The sequence below is a fragment of the Lonchura striata genome, chromosome 4, assembly GCF_050655825.1.
Source record: "Lonchura striata isolate lonStrDom1 chromosome 4, ASM5065582v1, whole genome shotgun sequence".
In the NCBI taxonomy this organism is placed as follows: Eukaryota; Metazoa; Chordata; class Aves; order Passeriformes; family Estrildidae; genus Lonchura; species Lonchura striata.
Window position 1 is genome coordinate 11,067,511 of NC_140706.1, and position 18,773 is coordinate 11,086,283.

At 37.5% G+C, this 18,773-nt stretch overlaps 1 protein-coding gene across 15 annotated transcripts in view; it reads left to right on the forward strand.

Annotated features, from left to right (window-relative positions):
* Positions 1-18,773, forward strand: part of ABLIM2 (actin binding LIM protein family member 2) — a 127,238-nt gene that overhangs the window by 76,650 nt on the left and 31,815 nt on the right. For 4 of the 15 annotated variants that reach the window (XM_021550655.3, XM_085578512.1, XM_085578514.1 and 1 more), the window contains exons 7-12: positions 1,000-1,087; positions 3,722-3,780; positions 5,929-6,006; positions 10,506-10,652; positions 12,519-12,551; positions 15,141-15,261. In XM_021550655.3, coding sequence (XP_021406330.2) covers positions 1,000-1,087; positions 3,722-3,780; positions 5,929-6,006; positions 10,506-10,652; positions 12,519-12,551; positions 15,141-15,261 — 526 coding nt within the window. Of the gene's footprint in view, positions 1-999; positions 1,088-3,721; positions 3,781-5,928; positions 6,007-10,505; positions 10,653-12,518; positions 12,552-15,140; positions 15,262-16,961; positions 17,061-18,773 lie in introns of all 15 variants that reach the window. The other 11 variants (XM_021550656.3, XM_085578513.1, XM_085578515.1 and 8 more) reach the window with 5 other exon arrangements.

Genomic DNA, 18,773 nt, shown 5'->3' on the forward strand with positions numbered 1-18,773 from the left:
TAGTGGAAGACCTTAAGCCATTTAAATCCTGGGCAATTCTGTTTAGCTTGGAAGAGTGTGAGGTCAAAAAGGAAAAAGGAGATGCCAATATCTGGCTTTCAGTTCCGTAGGGATTTTGAAGAGTCAGGAGTGCTGGGAGCATGTGCAAGAGCTGTCTTTGGGACACTGTTTTGTGAGTGCCATCTGAAAGATGGGGTGGGAGTGCAGTTTGGAGGGACTGGCCCATGTTGTTCACTCAGCAGAGCACAACTCCATGAGTGCTGGTTTTGTCACTGGCTCGAGCCAACGTTGCAGGTAATTGAGAATTTAAATATATGAAAAGTGGTAAGGTACTAAGCAGTTCTGAGCAAATTGAGGGCTCAGTTCTGTTCTCATTGCAGTCAATGAAAACAGTGGTGTTGAATTATGTGGGTTAATCTCTGAACAGATGGCAAAACTCTTGGCCTGTCCATGTGAGGGTGTGAATGCACAGTACCCAAAACTGCCTGCTCTGACTTACTGTCCTATAGGCAGGCTGCACACATTCCTCATGGAACTCTTTAGTACAAGTTACCTGCAAGACACTTTCAAAGCAGCTACAAACATTCCTTGCATAGAATGGTTTTTGCTGAGCATTACGATTATGTATTCAATTGATGCATGATGAACATAAGAGTTGCAAATCTGTGCTCAATGTTATGACCTTCCAAATTCCTTGTGCAGGTAAGTCCTAAGCTACCCTGTACTTGGTTTATAGGGAAAATATGTTCATTGCAGAAATTTGTTTCTGTCCTGAAAATTCCGAGGCTTAACTATTGCAGAAAAACTTTTTTTGCTTCATGTAGGCAAGACCATAATTACATTTTAAAGCATGCATTGTCTAGAATGACAAATCAGCATTGTGGTTGTAGGAGACTGTTGAAATAATTGTCATAATTAACTGTATTATTCAAGAGAATTAAAGAAAAAGTGCTAGAATTGATCACTATGCTTAATCATCTGTACCTTCTTTCTGAACAGGCAGGAGAAAAGCATTATCACCCAACCTGCGCACGATGTGTCAGGTGCAATCAGATGTTTGCAGAAGGAGAAGAAATGTATCTTCAAGGTAAATCACACAAACAAACAAAACAGTTACACTTGGCTCTCTTGCCCACACCTGCTTGCCCACACCATGGGTATGCACAGGAGAAATTCAGTGTTACAGGACTTGTGCAATAAAGTATGCAATGGGAAAGAAAGTCATTTGACATAAATATGAGCTGAAATCCTTCATATGTAGCAATTTCTAGCTCTACTAAACTGATCAAAGAAAATTGCTTACACAGTTAAATAAAGAGTAAAACTTTTCAAATGAAAACAGAAAAGAAACTCAGAAGGATGTGGGAACTGCAAAGCTGGTGTATTCTCCTAAAATCACATCCCTGCCCAGATCTATGTTTACAACTTTGCAATTGTCCGTGGTTTTCTAGAAGCGTACTTTGAAATTTTTCCTTAAACTGGAATAGTTAGACTTGATTTAGAGCACAGCAGTGGTCTCAGTAAGATCTAATTATGGTTTAGTACTTTATTTTAAATTAAAATTTTATTGTCACTTTGGTTTGCAACAAGAACTAGCTCATTAAAGGACATAGTGATACTTGTCTGTGCTCATGAATTTTCCCTCAGGAGCCAGAAAATGCTGCAATTCTTCCAGTTGAAAAGGATCTTAGCAGTGCTGAAACCCCATATGAAATCAATGCTTTAAAAAAGTACATCAAACTACAAATTTGTTTTTAGATTTCAAACCTTCTGAAACTTGTTTGCAAGTCAATTTTTTTTAAAGTTCCATTTATTGTGAGGGTGGATATTTGTAGGTTTTGTTCTGATTATTAGTTCAAATAATAGCAAGGTATGGTTATGTTGTATTTATTTGGATGTGTTTTCTGATGCATGGAATGTTGACACCAGCTTACTGTCATACCCTTTTTGTCTTCACATGGAAAGCACTTTCCTTTGGAAATTGGTGTTAACGCCATGAAAGATCAATGATCAGTTATTTGGATTATGTAACCTGTTAAATAATAAAAAATGTTGGAGCCCAGGGTTTTATAATGTGTTCTTCATTCTCTTAATAAACTACTGTAAAGTTACTTTGGGTGTTATGTGCTCCTTAACAGAAATCTTCAGTAGTCATCTAAAAGGCAACTTTTTGGGTGAAAGGACTTTTCTGTGTGAAAATGTTTCCCAGACAGTGTTGCTTGGCTATAGACAGGAGTAGTTAAAAAAAAAAAAAAAAAAAAAAAAAGTAATCTAAATACTTCTTAAATCCATTGGGATAATTTGAAGCAATTTAAGGGACAAATGGGGCAAGTTGAAATCCACTTGTAAGTGGAAGATAACTTAGCATTAAATTTAAAGGTGCTATAAAAATGTTTTTTAGTCATTCAGTAACAAAAAACCCAGTAACTTAGTAAACATAATTTATCTGGTCTGTTCTTATAGGTACTCTTTTACTGCAAGAGTCTGGGTTCATCTGGGTTATTTTTGTGAAATAAATTCTAATGATCTCCATCTGTCTTCTGGGAAATAGACTGTTTCTATCTTGTTTCCAAAATCCACTAGTTAGAAAACTATCAAACTGCTGTGAAAACAAAGTATTTCCAATAACTCTTCTTGATACTCTCCACCCAGTATAAACATTCAGTATTTATTATGCAAAGGTTCTCAGATTCCAGTTTAGTCAGGCAGAAGTTGTAGTGCACTCACGTTGTTTACTTCTGGAGCTTTAATCTGTGGCATGTCTGAGATTGGACTGGCATAAACATAAAAATTTCTTCTTACTATTGAAACTTGCAAACAATTATTTTATTTTATATCATTATACAAATTCCACTTCTACTGAACACTATTTTAAACATCATGTTCAACTTTTTGAAATATTTTTTCCTTTGTGACTAGTGCAAAACTATTCAAGTTTCTATCTCACACTCATTGTTTACTTACATCTCGTCAAGAGCCTCGTTTCAATACCTGTATGCAATAGAGAATTGGTTCATTTGGTATCTCCTTCTTCCTCTGTGATGGACATTCCTCCTTGAGTTTCTGCAGTTCCTTAGTAGCTGACTTACAGAAGACAAACAGATGGAAAGTGCAAGATTGGAACAATGAATAAATGATAAATGATAGGCTGGATTTTCAGCTAGGGTTACAAGGCACAATACTATTCTATCCCACCATGGTGTGCTATTGTGTATGACCCAAGCCTGACTACTACAGAAAAATATATTTTAAGAGTGTAGGAAATTCTTGTGTAGGAAATTGTGACTAGATATAAAGAAAAAAGTTGCCATGAAACAGGCTGCCCAGAGATGCAGTGGAACCTCCATCCTTGGAGATGGGCAAAGCCCAGCTGGACACAGCCCTGCCTGCTCTAATGGGACCTGCCCTGAGCAGGACGTTGGACTGGTGGAACTCCAGAAATCCCATATCACACTTCTTAGGACTCAGATTTTGATGTTGATCTGCCATACTGAGGTACATGTAGCTTTCTGAAGTCTTTGAAATGTCTACGATCAGGCTCATTGGGATTGAGAGGTTGTCATCTTGACCTCTGAAAGTATCCTGCACTAGCAGGGGAAGTAGTCAGTAACCTATATCTTATAAATCCTTATAGGAGGGTTTAATAAGGTTCTTATTTTGAACTTTTTTAATGTTCTTATCATGGAACTGAATTAAGCAGAACTTTAAATTTACTTTACAGGAACATCCATTTGGCATCCACTTTGTAGACAGGCTGCAAAGGCTGAAGAAAAAAACAAGGTAAAAAATTGCATTTTTACCCAGTGTGATTTGATTGCCATAATATTCTCTATATTTTTTTATTTTTTTTTTCAGCAGGCATGGATAGAAGAGTTTGGAAAATTTTCACTACTGTAATTTTAAATTTTAAATGATAGGAATGTAGTTGGCTAATGAAATGTAATCAAGTAATATAACTACTCTGCTTTCAATCAGTGATTAAAGATACAGATTAAGGAGAATGTTGACCTAAGAGGTATATATATAAGCTGAATAAGTAAAAATGTGAAAATATTAATAATAAAAAAAAAGTTAATTTTTAACTGCTGTCTGATTATGATGTTATCAGTTCATTACTTCTTTTCCTGTGGCTCTAAACTTAAAAGATCAGAGGGCTTTCACTTTATTTGTTTTTACAAAAAAATAAATAACCTTGGAGTTTTATTATTTGTTTCTAAAATGTTGGCAAGCCAGCCACAATTTAATTTAATCTCTGGCTTTAAGTACCTCTTTAAGTTGGATGATTGTGCACCTCTCTGCATGCAAGGGGAAAAGGGGGGAATTCTGGCAGAAGATTAGCAGATAAATAAGCTGTCCCTAGGACATGAAGAATTAATGATTCTTCTGAAGTGATGGGAATGAGTTACAACCATCTCATTTAATGTAGAGGCCAAGTGTGGGTTTTTCACTTCTGATATTCTCTGATGCTCCAAGTGGTACCCTTGGTATCCTTGTTCAAAAAAGCTCTGCTTTGGTTCAAGGCTTGGAGAAAGGCACATGGGCAAATCAGAACAGCAGGCAGCATCCATAAAAGGATTGCTAAGTCTGGTGTGTTAGAAAGTCCAACTTTGACTAAATTACAGCTTGAAAAAAAAAATGTTTGGGCTTTACCTTAAAAAGAATCTTGGCTGTAGTTTTTGTACCCATGTGTTTGGGAAGTGATTGCTTGGTTTATGACAAGCTCTGAATATCAAATAATTTTTCCTAGTAGATTTTCTTCTTCCTTGAGTTTTTTTCTATTTTCTGATCTTTATGTTCATTATTGAAAAATTAAAACCAGAAGGAAAGATGCCATTTTTAAGAGAGTAATAATGAACTTTTCAGCATAACTTGTAAAGTCTAGAATGAGATCTACTCCTTGAGAAATTTACTGTTCAACCTTGCAGTTTGTTGTTTTTAAGTTATCTTCCTATATATAGATATATGAACAGCATGCAATTAAAGTAGGTGACAAAGGCAAAAGGAGAAAGTGGCAGCATGCTCCAAAACTTTGAAGATGGAGTGGAGGGGAAAAAGAAGTTGTGAAAGAGAGTGACAGCATAAAGAAAGATGATGGGAGAGTGAGATTTTAAGCAGAAGGGAAGAAGCTGGAAAAGACAGGAGAAATCAAAGCAGCAAGAGAAAGTAAGGTCTATAAAAGAGGCTTTTAGGGAAAAGAGGTAGGTGGAAGAAGAAGAAAAATGTGTAGTACAGAAAATGAACTAACAGAAGCAATAGAGTCAACAAAGGTGTGAGGTTTTATTGAAAAAGCTGGGAGATGGTGTGCAGCAGGCATGGATGGGGATGCTAAAAGGGGTAATGGATCATGAAAAGAATAAAGAACATGTGTGCAATGTGGGATATCTGATATCCAATTCCATAGCCACCAGTATCCTCCAAGTCCTTCTTCTCCCTTCACCACCCAGTTTATGCAGGTGGTGCTGGAGATTCCCTGACCCAGGTTCAGGACCTTGCACTTGGCCTTGTTGAATTTCATGAGGTTTGCATGGCCCCACTTCTCAAGCTTATCAGGATCCCTGTGGATGGCTTCCCTTCCCTCCAGCACATCATCCCCACCACACGGCAGGCTGTCATCTGTAGGTTTGCCAAGGATGTTCTCAGTGCCACTGTCTGGGGTCATGGATGAAGAAATGCTCTGGGCCATTTCGTTCTGAAGAGCAGGGATAAAAAGCCATGTGTAAAACAATTCTTGCATTTTTGAAAGGTTAAATTTATTGTCTGCAAATGTTCTTTTATTTTTAACTCCATGTTTTGAGCTCTCTATAATATGCCATTTTTGGGTGGTAGAGATTGAATTAAATTAAATGCTTGTATGCTATTTTTGAAATAACAGTTACATTATCTTTGTCTCTCCTGTTTTTCCTATCTATTTCACTTCTCCTGCCATAGGAAACTAGGACTTCCTCTGAGAGTATTATTTCTGTACCTGCTTCAAGTACATCAGGCTCCCCAAGCCGTGTGATCTATGTGAGTATTTCTCAGTGAGATTTGTTCTGTGAGGTGGGGAAAACCTTGTGCTTCCTCCTACTGTTTAGCATGTTATATGGCAAGTTAATGTCTCCAAACCACTGCAGTTGCTGATTCCTCTAAAATAGAATTATTTTCTCAAGTTTAAAATATTTGAATACTGCATTTGCTCTAACAGAATTCTGGTATTTTCCTCCTATATTTTGTGGTGCGTTTGTAGCTAGTGCTGGCTTATACCAAAGCATGCAGAATACCACAGTTCTTTCTGAAAAGAAAAGTTTAAGTAAACAGTATAGCCCACAGGTAGATTACAAGCTTAGATTTGAACGCAGCTTATTTGAATTGAGCTCCTGAGCCTACATCTGATTGCTTATGAAAACACTTGTGTGTGATTGCAGGACTCTGGCCTTGCCAAATGCCAGTCCCTCACTCAGAGGACCTTTGATGTCTTTATGGTTTATGAAGCACTCTGGAAAACTCACTGGCAGAATTTAAAATAACAAGTATAATAAAATCTTAGGATTTTTTTTTTTCAATACAAGATCAAAATTGCTGTAGTGTAGTATTCTCAAGGCTACCAGCAATAGATAAAAAATGCAAATGTGGTATGATCCATATAGATATCTCTTGCAGGGCTGCATCATTTCCAGGGCTTTTCTTTCTCCTGCTCAGGTATCCCTCAAGTATGCAGGTCATCCTCATCAGTTAGAACCATATAGTGAGAAACTTGCTGGAGATACAACTGGCTTCCAGAGAGGTTATTTTGCAAATATTAAGGGCTTGTATCTCCTACATTGAGACAAGCAAAAGACTGCTTTGGATCTGAACATGTCTTTTTTCCTCAAATAAAAGTTATTTTGAATACAAAATGTGCTTTATCTGAGTAAGATTGAACTTGCAGTGGGACAAGTGTCCCTTCTCTAAGTGCTTCTGAGTGCTGCTGAATACCAGTGGTATATTACCAGCCAAGAAATGTCATTGTAAACATAGTCCATTGTGCTGGGAGCCTATTATAATGTAAGCACTTTCTTTGGCCAGATGAGCTCTTTTTCTTCAGGCATGCACCATCTTATTGTGGTTTTAAGCATGAGAATTCTCCTAAGATTTATATGTTTTTAGAGGCATTTATCTAACTGCAGGATGGTACTGTTTGTATTGATGTTTGTGTTACAACCTTAAATATGCTTCACTGGCTGTTAAAAGTCAAGGATGAGCCTCCATTCTCCTTTTCAGTTTTTGTTTGTTTGTTTGTTTTTAAAGACTATCATTAAATCAGCACACAACCCTGATGGTTTTTACTGTTACACTCATCTGGGACTGGGAAAGAATAAAGTTGTCTAGCAATATGAATAAAGTTGTTAAGCAGTCAGAAAAAAAGATTCCCCAGAAGAGTGCAAGTTCTTGTTCTATCTGTCCCATCTCTCACTGCTTAATTGTCAAAACTTGATTTTGATTGAATAAATCCTATTTTGGCTTTCAGAAACAGGAAAGTAAAAATAATTAAAAACATGTTACTGACTTCTATATTATCAAAATGGTCCTTTGACTATCTGTTTTTACATGTGTTTTCTGTTACAGGAATGTTATGACATACAGACATGCTCAAGATCTGTCTTGTGTGCTTTTGTGGCTGTTTTTGCCAAACCTAAATTCTTGCTGCCACTGAAAGGAAGGTCCCACCCATGTGTGGCCCTGTCCCTCTCTGGCTATGCCTTCCTATCTCCTCTTTGCTGCTAATAGTAGTGTGTACACACAGATATGCAGTCAAATTTGAGGCCAGACTGAGCTAAACAATAACCCAGGAAAAACCTCCAGACAACCAAAGAGGGAAAAAAAAAAAAAAAAAGCCCAAGCTGTCTACATGACTTCTGATGCTAGTGCAGAAGGCAGAACAGGGTGGGATGGTGCACACAGGGCAGCAGTTCTCAGCAGTAGCGTAGATTCAGATCATTAAACCTGTGGTAAAATCATACCTTACCAGCTGGTGAGCTCTGTAGAGTATTTCATGGACAGAAGAGTTTAGAGAAAAGTTCCATCTTAGGAACTGTGAGCTTGTGGGGCTTACAGTTCCAAAGCCATCAAGTCAGAGCAGTGCTGGACATCATCGTGGGCACCACCCACAGCAGTGCTTCTGGGCCATGGTAGCCTGGTCACACAGGGAAAGGTGAAGAAAGGTTTATTTGTGACATAAATGTGAATGTGCTTCGTACAGATGGTTTACTAAAGCCATACCACTTCTTCATCTGCTGGTAGCAGACTTTGGTGTCTTCTTGCCCTGAGAGAGGACACAGGCCAGTGCCTTCTGAAGGTAATGGGCATCTTTTCATGACCTGTAGGGATGATTTCATTATATCCAGGCTGAAATTTTCCCTAGTGCTGGCAACTCCTCAGAGTCTCTAATTAAAAATTGGTTGATTTCTAAATTATGCCATTAAATTATGTTTTAAAATTTCTACTTTATAGTTTGCTTAATTTTATTGGGACAGAATTAGGTGCTCCAACCTAAGGCTTACACATAGCTGTGTTATATGTGCTCTCATACAAGGAATAGAAATCACACTAAATTTTTCTACAGCTCATATTCACAATTACATGTTTATAAAATTACATATTCCAAATGAAACAGATACTCTATACTTAGAGCATGGTTTTACCAGAACCCTAAATACCAGGTTACTAAGAAATGGCTTGAAGCCTCTCAGCTGTAATTTGAGCTTTCCTGAGCTGATTTAAACTCCATTCACATAATTGAATGTAGGTGAAACAAATAAAATAAAAATTTAGAAAATATAACAGCAAAGACTCAATGTTTGAAGAATTGAGTGTTTAGAAAGTAACTGTATCCCTAAAGTGTTTCTTCATCCAAATTTGCCCACTCTGTTATATCTAAACTGAAAGGAATTACACAGCAAGATAAGTCTTACTCCTCTGACAGATCTGAAATCTAATGGGAAGTCACACATCTAGATGGAGACCAAAATGACTGTAGTTCACATTTAAATATTTGGATTCACTAGAATAATGGCCAAAAACCTGGATATCTTAACTGAAATCACAGCCTGTTTGGCCTTCCTTGTAGGTTTAATGCTGCCCAAAGTATTTCTGGGACAGTATTAGCTGTCTCTGCATCAGAGCTCTCTGCTGGTTTCTCAGCAGGGAGGGATTTATTTTTATAAAGGGGCTATTTCATTGCTCTTTAGCTTCTTCAAGGAGCTGCAAAGAAAGTGAGATCTGTAGATTGCTGAAGAATCACATACTTGGTTAAAACACATTTTTTCATTAATTTTCAGGATGGGAATATGTGATGGTTATGGTAACATGGTTCTACTTTCTTATTTAAGAGTAATCTTCCTTCTTTTTATGTAGTTTATGTTAGCACAAATTCGTGCATTGTTTTAGAAAAAGGGGTAACTGGAAATTGTCAAACTAAATTTTTCCTGGATTATTAATCTGACAGAGAACTCCCCTGGAAAATCTATTGAGTTTTTCTTCTTAGTCCATACTAAGAAAAAACAGAATTACTGCACATATAAATCTTGGATACTTTTGTATTTTTGCATGTGGAAAACATTATTACAGTTTTATAGCTGATCATACTGAGATTTTTAGAGCACAGAAGATTCACTGATCATTTTGTTGCCAACAAAGAGCTTTTCCTTCTGCAAAACTTGAAGTGGGAATGAGACCATTATGCTGCCCATTTCTCCACTCTCAACATGGTCATCTTGTCATCATATCTACAGCATAGTATGTGCTGGATACAGTTTTGGTGCAGTTATCCTGAGGATAATCTGTACAAATGTGGCAGCTTGGTAATAAGTTATACTTTTGGAATATGTGTAGTGGGAGAACAGGGACCAGCACAGTCCTTTCCCTCTGTTGGTTGTGTGAGTCTCATAAGAGGATTTGAACTTTACTTGAGTGGCATCTGTGATCTTCCACCATGGTGCAAATCCATCATCTGCTTGTTTGTGACCCATAATTAAGGGCTGTTTAGACATAGAAAAGGACGTAAAGCTGTGGGACACAAGTGAATGGGAAAGATCAAAGAGCTGAGTAATGCTTTTCAGCATCTGGAGAGTATATGCTGGAAATACATATTTGATTATTTACTACTGCTTACAGCAGGGGAATTCTGCACACCAAAAACGCTTCAAAATTCAGTGTGTTTTGAAAAACTAAAAAAGACTGCAATATATGTCCCCTATATCTGTTTGTGCATCCAGGAGTAAGTGGGATATAACCAGGGAATTGGAATGATGCCATGCTACTCCTGTTAGCCAAATGCCAGTGACAAGGTACAAGACAACAGTATCTAAAAGAAAACAGCAGTAATATTTAGCATAGTGTAGTAAATACAAGAGATTTAAATGTTCACAAACAAAAAAAATGGTTTATTATGATTATGACTTTTCTACCTACATTTATCTTTCCTTGTCTGATTGCATCCTCCTCATATTCTTTCTCATTCTCACTGCTTTCTTTCCTCCTTTTCTTAGGCAAAGCTTGGAGATGAAATTCTTGACTACAGGGACTTGGCTGCTCTTCCTAAAAATAAAGCCATCTATAACATTGACCGCCCAGATATGATCTCCTATTCTCCATATATCAGTTACTCTTCAGATGACAGGCATAGTTACGGGGAGGTACTGAAACATGGGCATTTTTTTACTCTGAGTTTCAGTTTCTATGTGCATCATTGAACATGTTGCCAAAGACTATTAACATGTGCATAACCCTTTTTTTTTTTAAATGTAACTTTTATAGCTCTAGTTAATTGAGTCATGTCATCCATTCATTCACAATGCCTTCCAAAAAAAAAAAAAAAAGAAACAACAACCAAACCCAAGATGTTAATTTATGTTAATTTCAGTTTTTAGTTTATAGAAATTAAAACATTGTTTTTGTGATCATTTTTTAAAGAGATGGCATGTAATTAAAATGTTTTTCCATGGGAGTAGTTCTGCATGTGGTAGGAAACAGGAGCCATTGCTAATTATAATGCAAAAATGAGAAGCAAAGCCAAATGTCTTTCATATTTTTTTTTTCTTTAATCAAAGTGTACCATGTTATTTTGGTAACACAACAGTGGTATCACTTTCCTGTGTACAAGTTTCTTTCAACTGTCCCTTACTTAACCTCATCCTCATGTCATGCATGCACTTCAGCCTTTTCATATGCAGAGCTAATATGATACAGTTTGTGCTAATGGAATCTAATTTAACACAATACTAACATACTAATAACTAATACTAATTCCAGGCTTTGTGAAACATACTTCTATATAACTCCTGTCATGCAAGTTAGCTTTTCTTCTCTGAACATACCTGCATTTCATTTGACTTTCTGATTGCTTTTATAATTTTAGCTAAAGTTTTACAAATTAAACCTTTACAATATGCTAGACATGAGCAAGATACATACAGTCTAGCACGGAAGTCTTGTTCTCTCCAGGTGTCAGTGAATGGGCAGAAATAAATGCTATAATTGATGTTCATGAGATTTAGAATAGCCCTAGTCATGCTACCACTTGCACCTTTTACACTTAATCAGTATCACTAAGGTCTCAGTACCACTGCCAACTGAAGTGTAGTGCATATGTTAGGTTTTGCAGACTTTCTTCCAAGTCCTCTCTGCACAGTGGTGAACCATGATAGCTCCATTGTAAAGTATTCAAAAATAATTAAATTGCATTTGGTAAAGGGTTTAAATGGTATTCAGGTTTCTGATTTCACAAAATGCAGAGCTGCTGCCTCACCCTGAACCTGTGGTGCATAATCACTTCCTTTCTATGTCAAAATTTGTTAGTGCTAATGATGGTTGTAGCTTGCCTCAAGTGCCTGGTGACATCCAGGCTTGGCAGAGGTGCACAGACCAAAGATGGACTGTATTTGCAATCCAACATATTTCCTGGTGCTCCAAATATTTATTATCCTTTATATTACCAGGGGGAAAAAATCCTCTTTCCCAAGTTTCAGCATTCTGGCATCTTACCTACAGCTGCCATACTTCCATTGTATTTGCTCAACTAACCAAACATAGTGTTTGATTTGGAAAGGAAAATGAGCAGCAGATTGTCAAATTACATGATGCTTAATTGAAAAGAAATAATGCAGGTGTTTTTCTTTCCCTTAAAATGGTCAGTTCTAGTGCTGTTTTTGGAGGTCCTTCAATACAGATTTCATTAGGATTTGTGTGTAGTTTCAGGCAGTTGCAGTAACTGGGAGTTCCCTGTTGCCCTTCTCTGTGGCACAGGACTGGCCTCACCAGACCCCAGGATTTTGTAATAGAGAAATCACTCAAAGACAAATATTAAATTATTTATATATTAGTCCTTATGTACTTAATTAAAAACAGATAATTTAAAAAATGCCCTAACTTAATTGACAGGTGTTTTTCCTAACTGTATCATGTGTTAAACATGGATAGTGATATTTTAAGAGTAATTCTTCTCACGAGTAACATCATGCATGAATTTGTATCACTAATTTGTTGTGTGTTGCTGTTTGCAGTCACCTCAGTTGCTCTCTCCAACACCTACTGAGGTAATCCCCAGTGCCTTTGTTCTCCTATTCTGACCCATTTTGTGATGCATAAACCTGGTCATATTAATAACCAGCAGTGTCTGAAATGTGGGGTTCGCCCCTTGCCTCTACAGTGCATGGGGTTTATAATTTATGATTTTCAGAGTGTTACTTGTGTTCAATATGTGCTCTGCTTCTAGATTGTCATCTGTATGCATCTGTCTCCACTGTCATCCATGTTTCTGCTTTCCAAAATAAAGGTTGTATGGTGGTCACTTCTTCAAGCTCTACTGAATAAATTATATTGGGAAATATGATTTATGTTCACATTTAATGCAGCCAGTGTGAGCTGATTCAAACTAGTGCTTGGCATAGATTTCTCTTCTTTTTTTCTTCTCATTTTTTAATTCCACAAATAGTTAAACTACTTATACTATTTGTGTGCACCTACTTTTAAATCATCTGCACATACCTGAACTTCTAGGTCTGTGTATTTTGATGTGCATTAATTTAGTCATTGTTTCAAGAAACACTTTGAAACTTTGGAAGCAGTGAAAGCATTTAATGTATTTCCCAGATAATAACTCAATTACATATTCTGGGTTTCTAATTTCTCTATTATGCTAATTTTATGCAAAATTTTGGTAATCATGGAGAATTAAGGACTTTAAGAGCTGGTTAACAGAGCAGTTAACCAGTAGAGATGCGATTTTTTGGATAATTTAAAAATAAAAGCATGTTTCATGTAAAATATTTGCTGACATGGACTAGGTTGACTGTTCCTTGCAGAGACATAAGGTACAGAAAGGTAAGGTATGAAACAATATGAAAACTTGATGCTTTGTAAGATTATAATAATATGCTTTAAATTCAGTTACCAGTTACAACTGCCAGTTTTAATTTCCAGATGAGATACTGGTGTGGAGGTTGGGACTGCCATGATTTGTGTATACTCCCATGTTACCCAGCTTCTCTGTTTGCTGTCTCTTTTTAAGGAATCTGTGATCAGGTGCTTGGGCATCATCAACTGCAAACTTGTTTTTGCAAGGATTTTTTGTTAGGGGAGAATTCCACTGTGTCATACAATTGGACACATCACAGACCATTAGCTGATGCTCATATAATATTTAAATACCATTTAAATATCATATGACTTTGTAGAGCCATTGCAATACTGCTTGTAATTCTCTCCACAAAGGTTAGAGTGAGTATTACACAATATAGGCACAGTTGGAAGGAAACATCTCAAACTGGACATAGAGAAGTTGGTGGCAGAATGCCTGCAGAATGCTGCATGCTTGGGAAGGCATCAGTTGTTCTTTGCTTTTTGTAAAATTACTTCTGAACATGATGTTAAAGTAATAATGCTGCTAGCCACTACTGAGCTGATTTTCCACTTTTGGAAATGTAGCTGGTAGGTCTGGGGTGATGTTGAATGGATGGAGCATTGTCCACAGGAGAAACCTGGTGATGTGAGAATATTGTACATCTCTGTCGAGTCAAGGATAGTCCCAGAGAAGCCAAATTCATCTAAAGATGAATGTATGGACATAATTAAGTTGTTCTGATGAGAGTTTGGGAGATGATGGTAGGGCTAATAGGATGTATGGTTTGTTTAAATGAGGAATGATCCAGTGGGAATCACACAGATGCCTAAAGGCATCCCCAAATTCATGATAAGTGACTGACACCTGTCACTTGACACTGTCACAGTGTAGGATATCTTCATGTTTTTCTACTGGAACAGGAGAGGGGAAGCAATTTTTAAGTATGACTTTCCATAAAAGAGCATCTGCAGGTTACATTGATTTGTTCTAATATGAACTTAACCCTATTCTCACATGTCTTATAAACAGGGGAATTTTGAATTTGATTTTATAGCTAATTTTTACAAAGTCACTTCCCCATCCATTTCACTCAGTAGTGCTTTACTGTTAAGAAGACCCTAACTTGCAAATTGCAGTTGCAGTTTAACAAGCTGTTGAAAATCAGAGGCTTGGAGGATGTGTACATGATTTTAACTTGTTGAAGCCAGGGGTTTAGTGGGAATTGGATTGTATGAATGCCTCTGCACAATGGTGCAGTATTAATGCTTATGTGTTAATATTGGGTTCTTAGGTAATGGCCATGTTACAGTGTGTCGCACTGGGCAATTTATGTACAATCAGTTTCATGATGTAGTGAAACCAGCAAATGCTGATTTTTGTGTTGTCTGCAACCATTATGCATCTATTCATATGGGTGCAAAGTGACCATAACTCTGTCATGCTGACCTGAGTTCATCTTCCACCCACTTTCATTTGTTCAAGAAATTCACTGTTTTGAAGCAACATCTTTACTGTTCTTTTCAAACTAAATTGTAATTTTAGATTTATGTCTGTGCTGACTTTCCTGGCACTATGACCATTCTCTGGTACTTGGCAGAGCTCTTTCAGTCACTCTACAGGTGGAGGTGCTGAAAGCCACTCCATTTCATTAGGACTGCATGGAATCTTAGGGCAGCATTGCCTCCCATCTACACAGCACAGGAACACACGAGATGGCATATTCTGCCTGTTTGAGAAGTTGCTTCTCTTCCCTAATAACATGTGTTTCCTCTCTTCCTCTAAGGGTGACCAAGATGACAGATCTTTCAAGCAGTACAGGACATCAAGTCCTAGCTCTGCTGGCTCCCTGGGCTATGGTCGGTACACCCCCACCTCCCATTCTCCTCAGCATTACAGCAGACCAGGTAATCCAAAGCAGCCTTACTTATTCTTTAGATTTTTCCATTACTTTGAATGTTGTAAGTAGAATTGACTCCAGCAGACAGAGGTTTAAGGTGGAATAGCAGTTCATTGCAGTGATTTATTTATGGTGAAGAGTGAGTTCCTTGAGGAGAAAGGCAACAACTGCTTCAGGAACGTGCATCCAGGAAAACAAAACTAGGCATTTATGAAAAATTGATTCTGTGTATACACAAGATAGGATGTGTTAAGGGACTTAATCCTGGTCTCATCCTGCCTAACGATACACACTTAATCCACAGTTTTTCCAAGGTATGGCACAGTAGCAGTGAATGCACACAAAGCCAAGAGGGTGATCAAGTGACCTTGTGTTATGTTCTTGTACCACAGGGTCGTGGTTCTTGTCCCCTCTCCACAGTGTAAGAGCTGGAGGAATGACTAATTCTGGTGGCTGAATTTTAAAGGCCAAGTTGCTTTAGTTGAGAAGTTTATAGAGTGTTTTTTGCAGCTTTGGGCTGTAGTAGCAGCTGTGTTGGTGCTCTTGTCACACAGACAAGAGGGATCATCTCCTTTTGACCTTTGCATGGGAATGCTTTACAAAACCCTATTCATATTTGGACTCTGTACAGGGTTTTATCCTTGGAAGTAATTGGTGATATTGCTCAAAATTAATTGTATTTTTTCTCTACTCCATCATTTAGGTGAAGAACACAGAGCGTTTATATTTTTTTTGTTGTTGTCTTTTAATTTCATTTGGGTTACATTATAATTCTACACTAGTTTGAAAATATGCAAGTTCTTACTCTTTCCAGGGGAAATGAAGATTTTAGAGGTAACAGAAACAGTTTTTACAGGAATTTAATATTTGTACTTCACAAAGTCTTTGACAAAATGGAAATGAGGTGGAGTATAAAAAAAATCTATTAGAGTGACATTAATCTCTGCTGAATGTCTGGTAGCTGTGAGGCCTCGTCTTAGTAGCACAGTGTTAAAGCAAGGAGGAAAGACAAAAGGCATTCCAAACAAAATCTAATGCTTTAAAATTTAGAAAATAATCTTCATAATCACCATTTAAATAATTGCCGCTGATCCTGCAAACTGTGTTATCAGGACATTATTGCAGCAAAGCAGAGATGACTTGAGAATATTTTTCAAGGTACTTAATCGCATATCTAACTTTCAGAGCTCAAATAACTTCAGGATGTTTCTTCAAATACTTAAATTAGCCATGCACTCGAGTGCCTTGTGCACTGTGAACTAAATCCTACCTGTGTGCAGCACCGACAGTGAGAACTGGACCCACTCGTGGCACAGTTCTCTGCAGAGACAAGGCTCTTCCCATTTCATTTCATTAGATCCATTCTGAGCATTTCTCATCCCCTCTTGCAGCTTTTTAATATGCAGGTTTTCCCCTGAGTGCAGCCGTGCTTTTTGTGGTGCCTTTTCTGGAATATTTTCCGATGCATTCCAGCATTTTGGGTGATTTCTGGCTGCAGAAAGCCCCCGTCCCTTGGGCGACCCCATAGTGTGGCCACTGGCATGTTTTTAGCAATAACCAGAGAAAGAGGAAGACTTAAATGTAAACTGTATGTTTTCTAAGCATCAGGAGGAAAATGTTCCTGAAAAAAAAGGATGGCATTGTAATTTGTGGCTTTCAGTAAGTGAACTAAATAGTTTATTTTCACTTACTCTCTGTTGCCCCCAGCTGGTACTCACAGTCTTGGTACCAGTAGCTGCATCTCCCTGCCCCAACACCCAAGCCTTACATCTACATTCAGACATCATTACATCCCTTTCTTCAAAGGTAAGGTCCAGGAATGCAAAACCGTGCTGTGATAATGTAGATTTATTCAGCTGTGTTTCACTTTTATGTCTGTGCAAGCATGGCTTTCACTTGGATAAAATTTGTCTTAATTTTGTGCAAATGCTTTCCTTGATGTACTGTGTAAGTTTTACAAACTGAATGGGTATGGGGTGTTTTATTTTCGCTTTTTCAGTGAGTGTTCAGTGTCTTTCAGAGGGGTAGAGGGAAAGAATTAGATTCTATAATGAAACTGAGGAACAAAAATATTTAAAAATCTCTTAGTTCTAAAATACCTTTACCCTTTTTGGTGATGCTAAATAGTATAATAAGCTTACACATTTGATACAGCATAGGATGATCAGTTATCTAACCTTCCAACCTGCATTTAGATATTCTTCGTATTATTTGTAGCATTGCCAAAAATTATGACAGCTGGTTGCATTGGTGCAATGGCACTGATTATCAGTTAATCTGTGCCATATCTTATAAAACAGTAACAATTTGTTCTCCTTGCCATTAGTGGATATTAACTTCTAGCAACCTGCATGTTGTGGAGAGACAGAGCTGAGGAATACCAAGAACCTTCAAGGCAAAGGTTTTTTTTAGTCAGTTGGTAAATGTCTGAGAGAGAAGGCATTTACCTATCACATTTGTCTTCCCTGAGTCTGTCTTCTCTAGTAACAATATGAACTGTGAGGCCACATCAATGGCAAACATTTTCAATGCCTGTTCCTTGACTCTCATATACTGTCTTAATAAAACAAAACTGTTGTTCTTGAGGTTGTAACTAGTAAAGAAAAGGGAATGACCCTCTGCAGGAGACAGACTTGCATATTCAAGTGAATAGCAGGTACTCATTGCCTTTGGAATAATAACTAATGCCTCTTTTTTGGGCCCTCATGCTGCCCAAAGTCAGCTGAATTTCACTGAGATAAACAGGAACAGAATCAAGCTTGAGACATCCAGATATGATCCTTGAGAGAAAATTTGGAGGGAAGAACTGATGAGATTAAACTGTTTGTTGTTGTTTTAGAGGCTACCTGCAAAGCTCTTTTCCATGACCAGAAGCAGTCAGCCTCACACATACTTCTTGAAAGGCTGACACAATCTCTGGTATTCTCTGAGGCACTGTTTGAACTGATTTTCTATCTGTCCTCTCATTTTGGATGGTTCTAGCCAACCTGATGTACTGAATAAGAGAAACTTCTCTGGGGTGCTGCAGCACACGATTTCAGTGCATGGAAAGCTCTTTCTCAAAGTCCCATTGGCAGTTGCTTGGCAGCACTCCTGTGCAAATGAGTTTCTGCTCAGTGCTACCTGCTGTTTCTCAGAGGAGCAGCAATTATTAAATGCTGCTGTTTGGATGAAGGAATCGTCAAGTGGTAGCTCCTTGTGCCCAAATAATTATTAGTAACGTGATCAAAATTATAATATTTTGCAATTCTGAGGCACTTTTTTTATCAAGGAGCTAAAATATTTTTCAGACAGTACCTTTTAGTGCCTACAGTGTTCTTGTGAGGTAGGTGAACCTTTTTATAATTTCCTTAAGTAGGTAATCCTGAGCCCTGCCAAGGTTGAATAGATTATTCACTGGTTTACACCGAGTTAATATCTCTGTTCAAAATGAGTCAGAAGATTTGCTTCATCCTCTTCAAAGTCTCTGAATTCAGAGTTCCAGAATGTGTTTTTTTTCCTTATCTTAAGAAGCCTTTT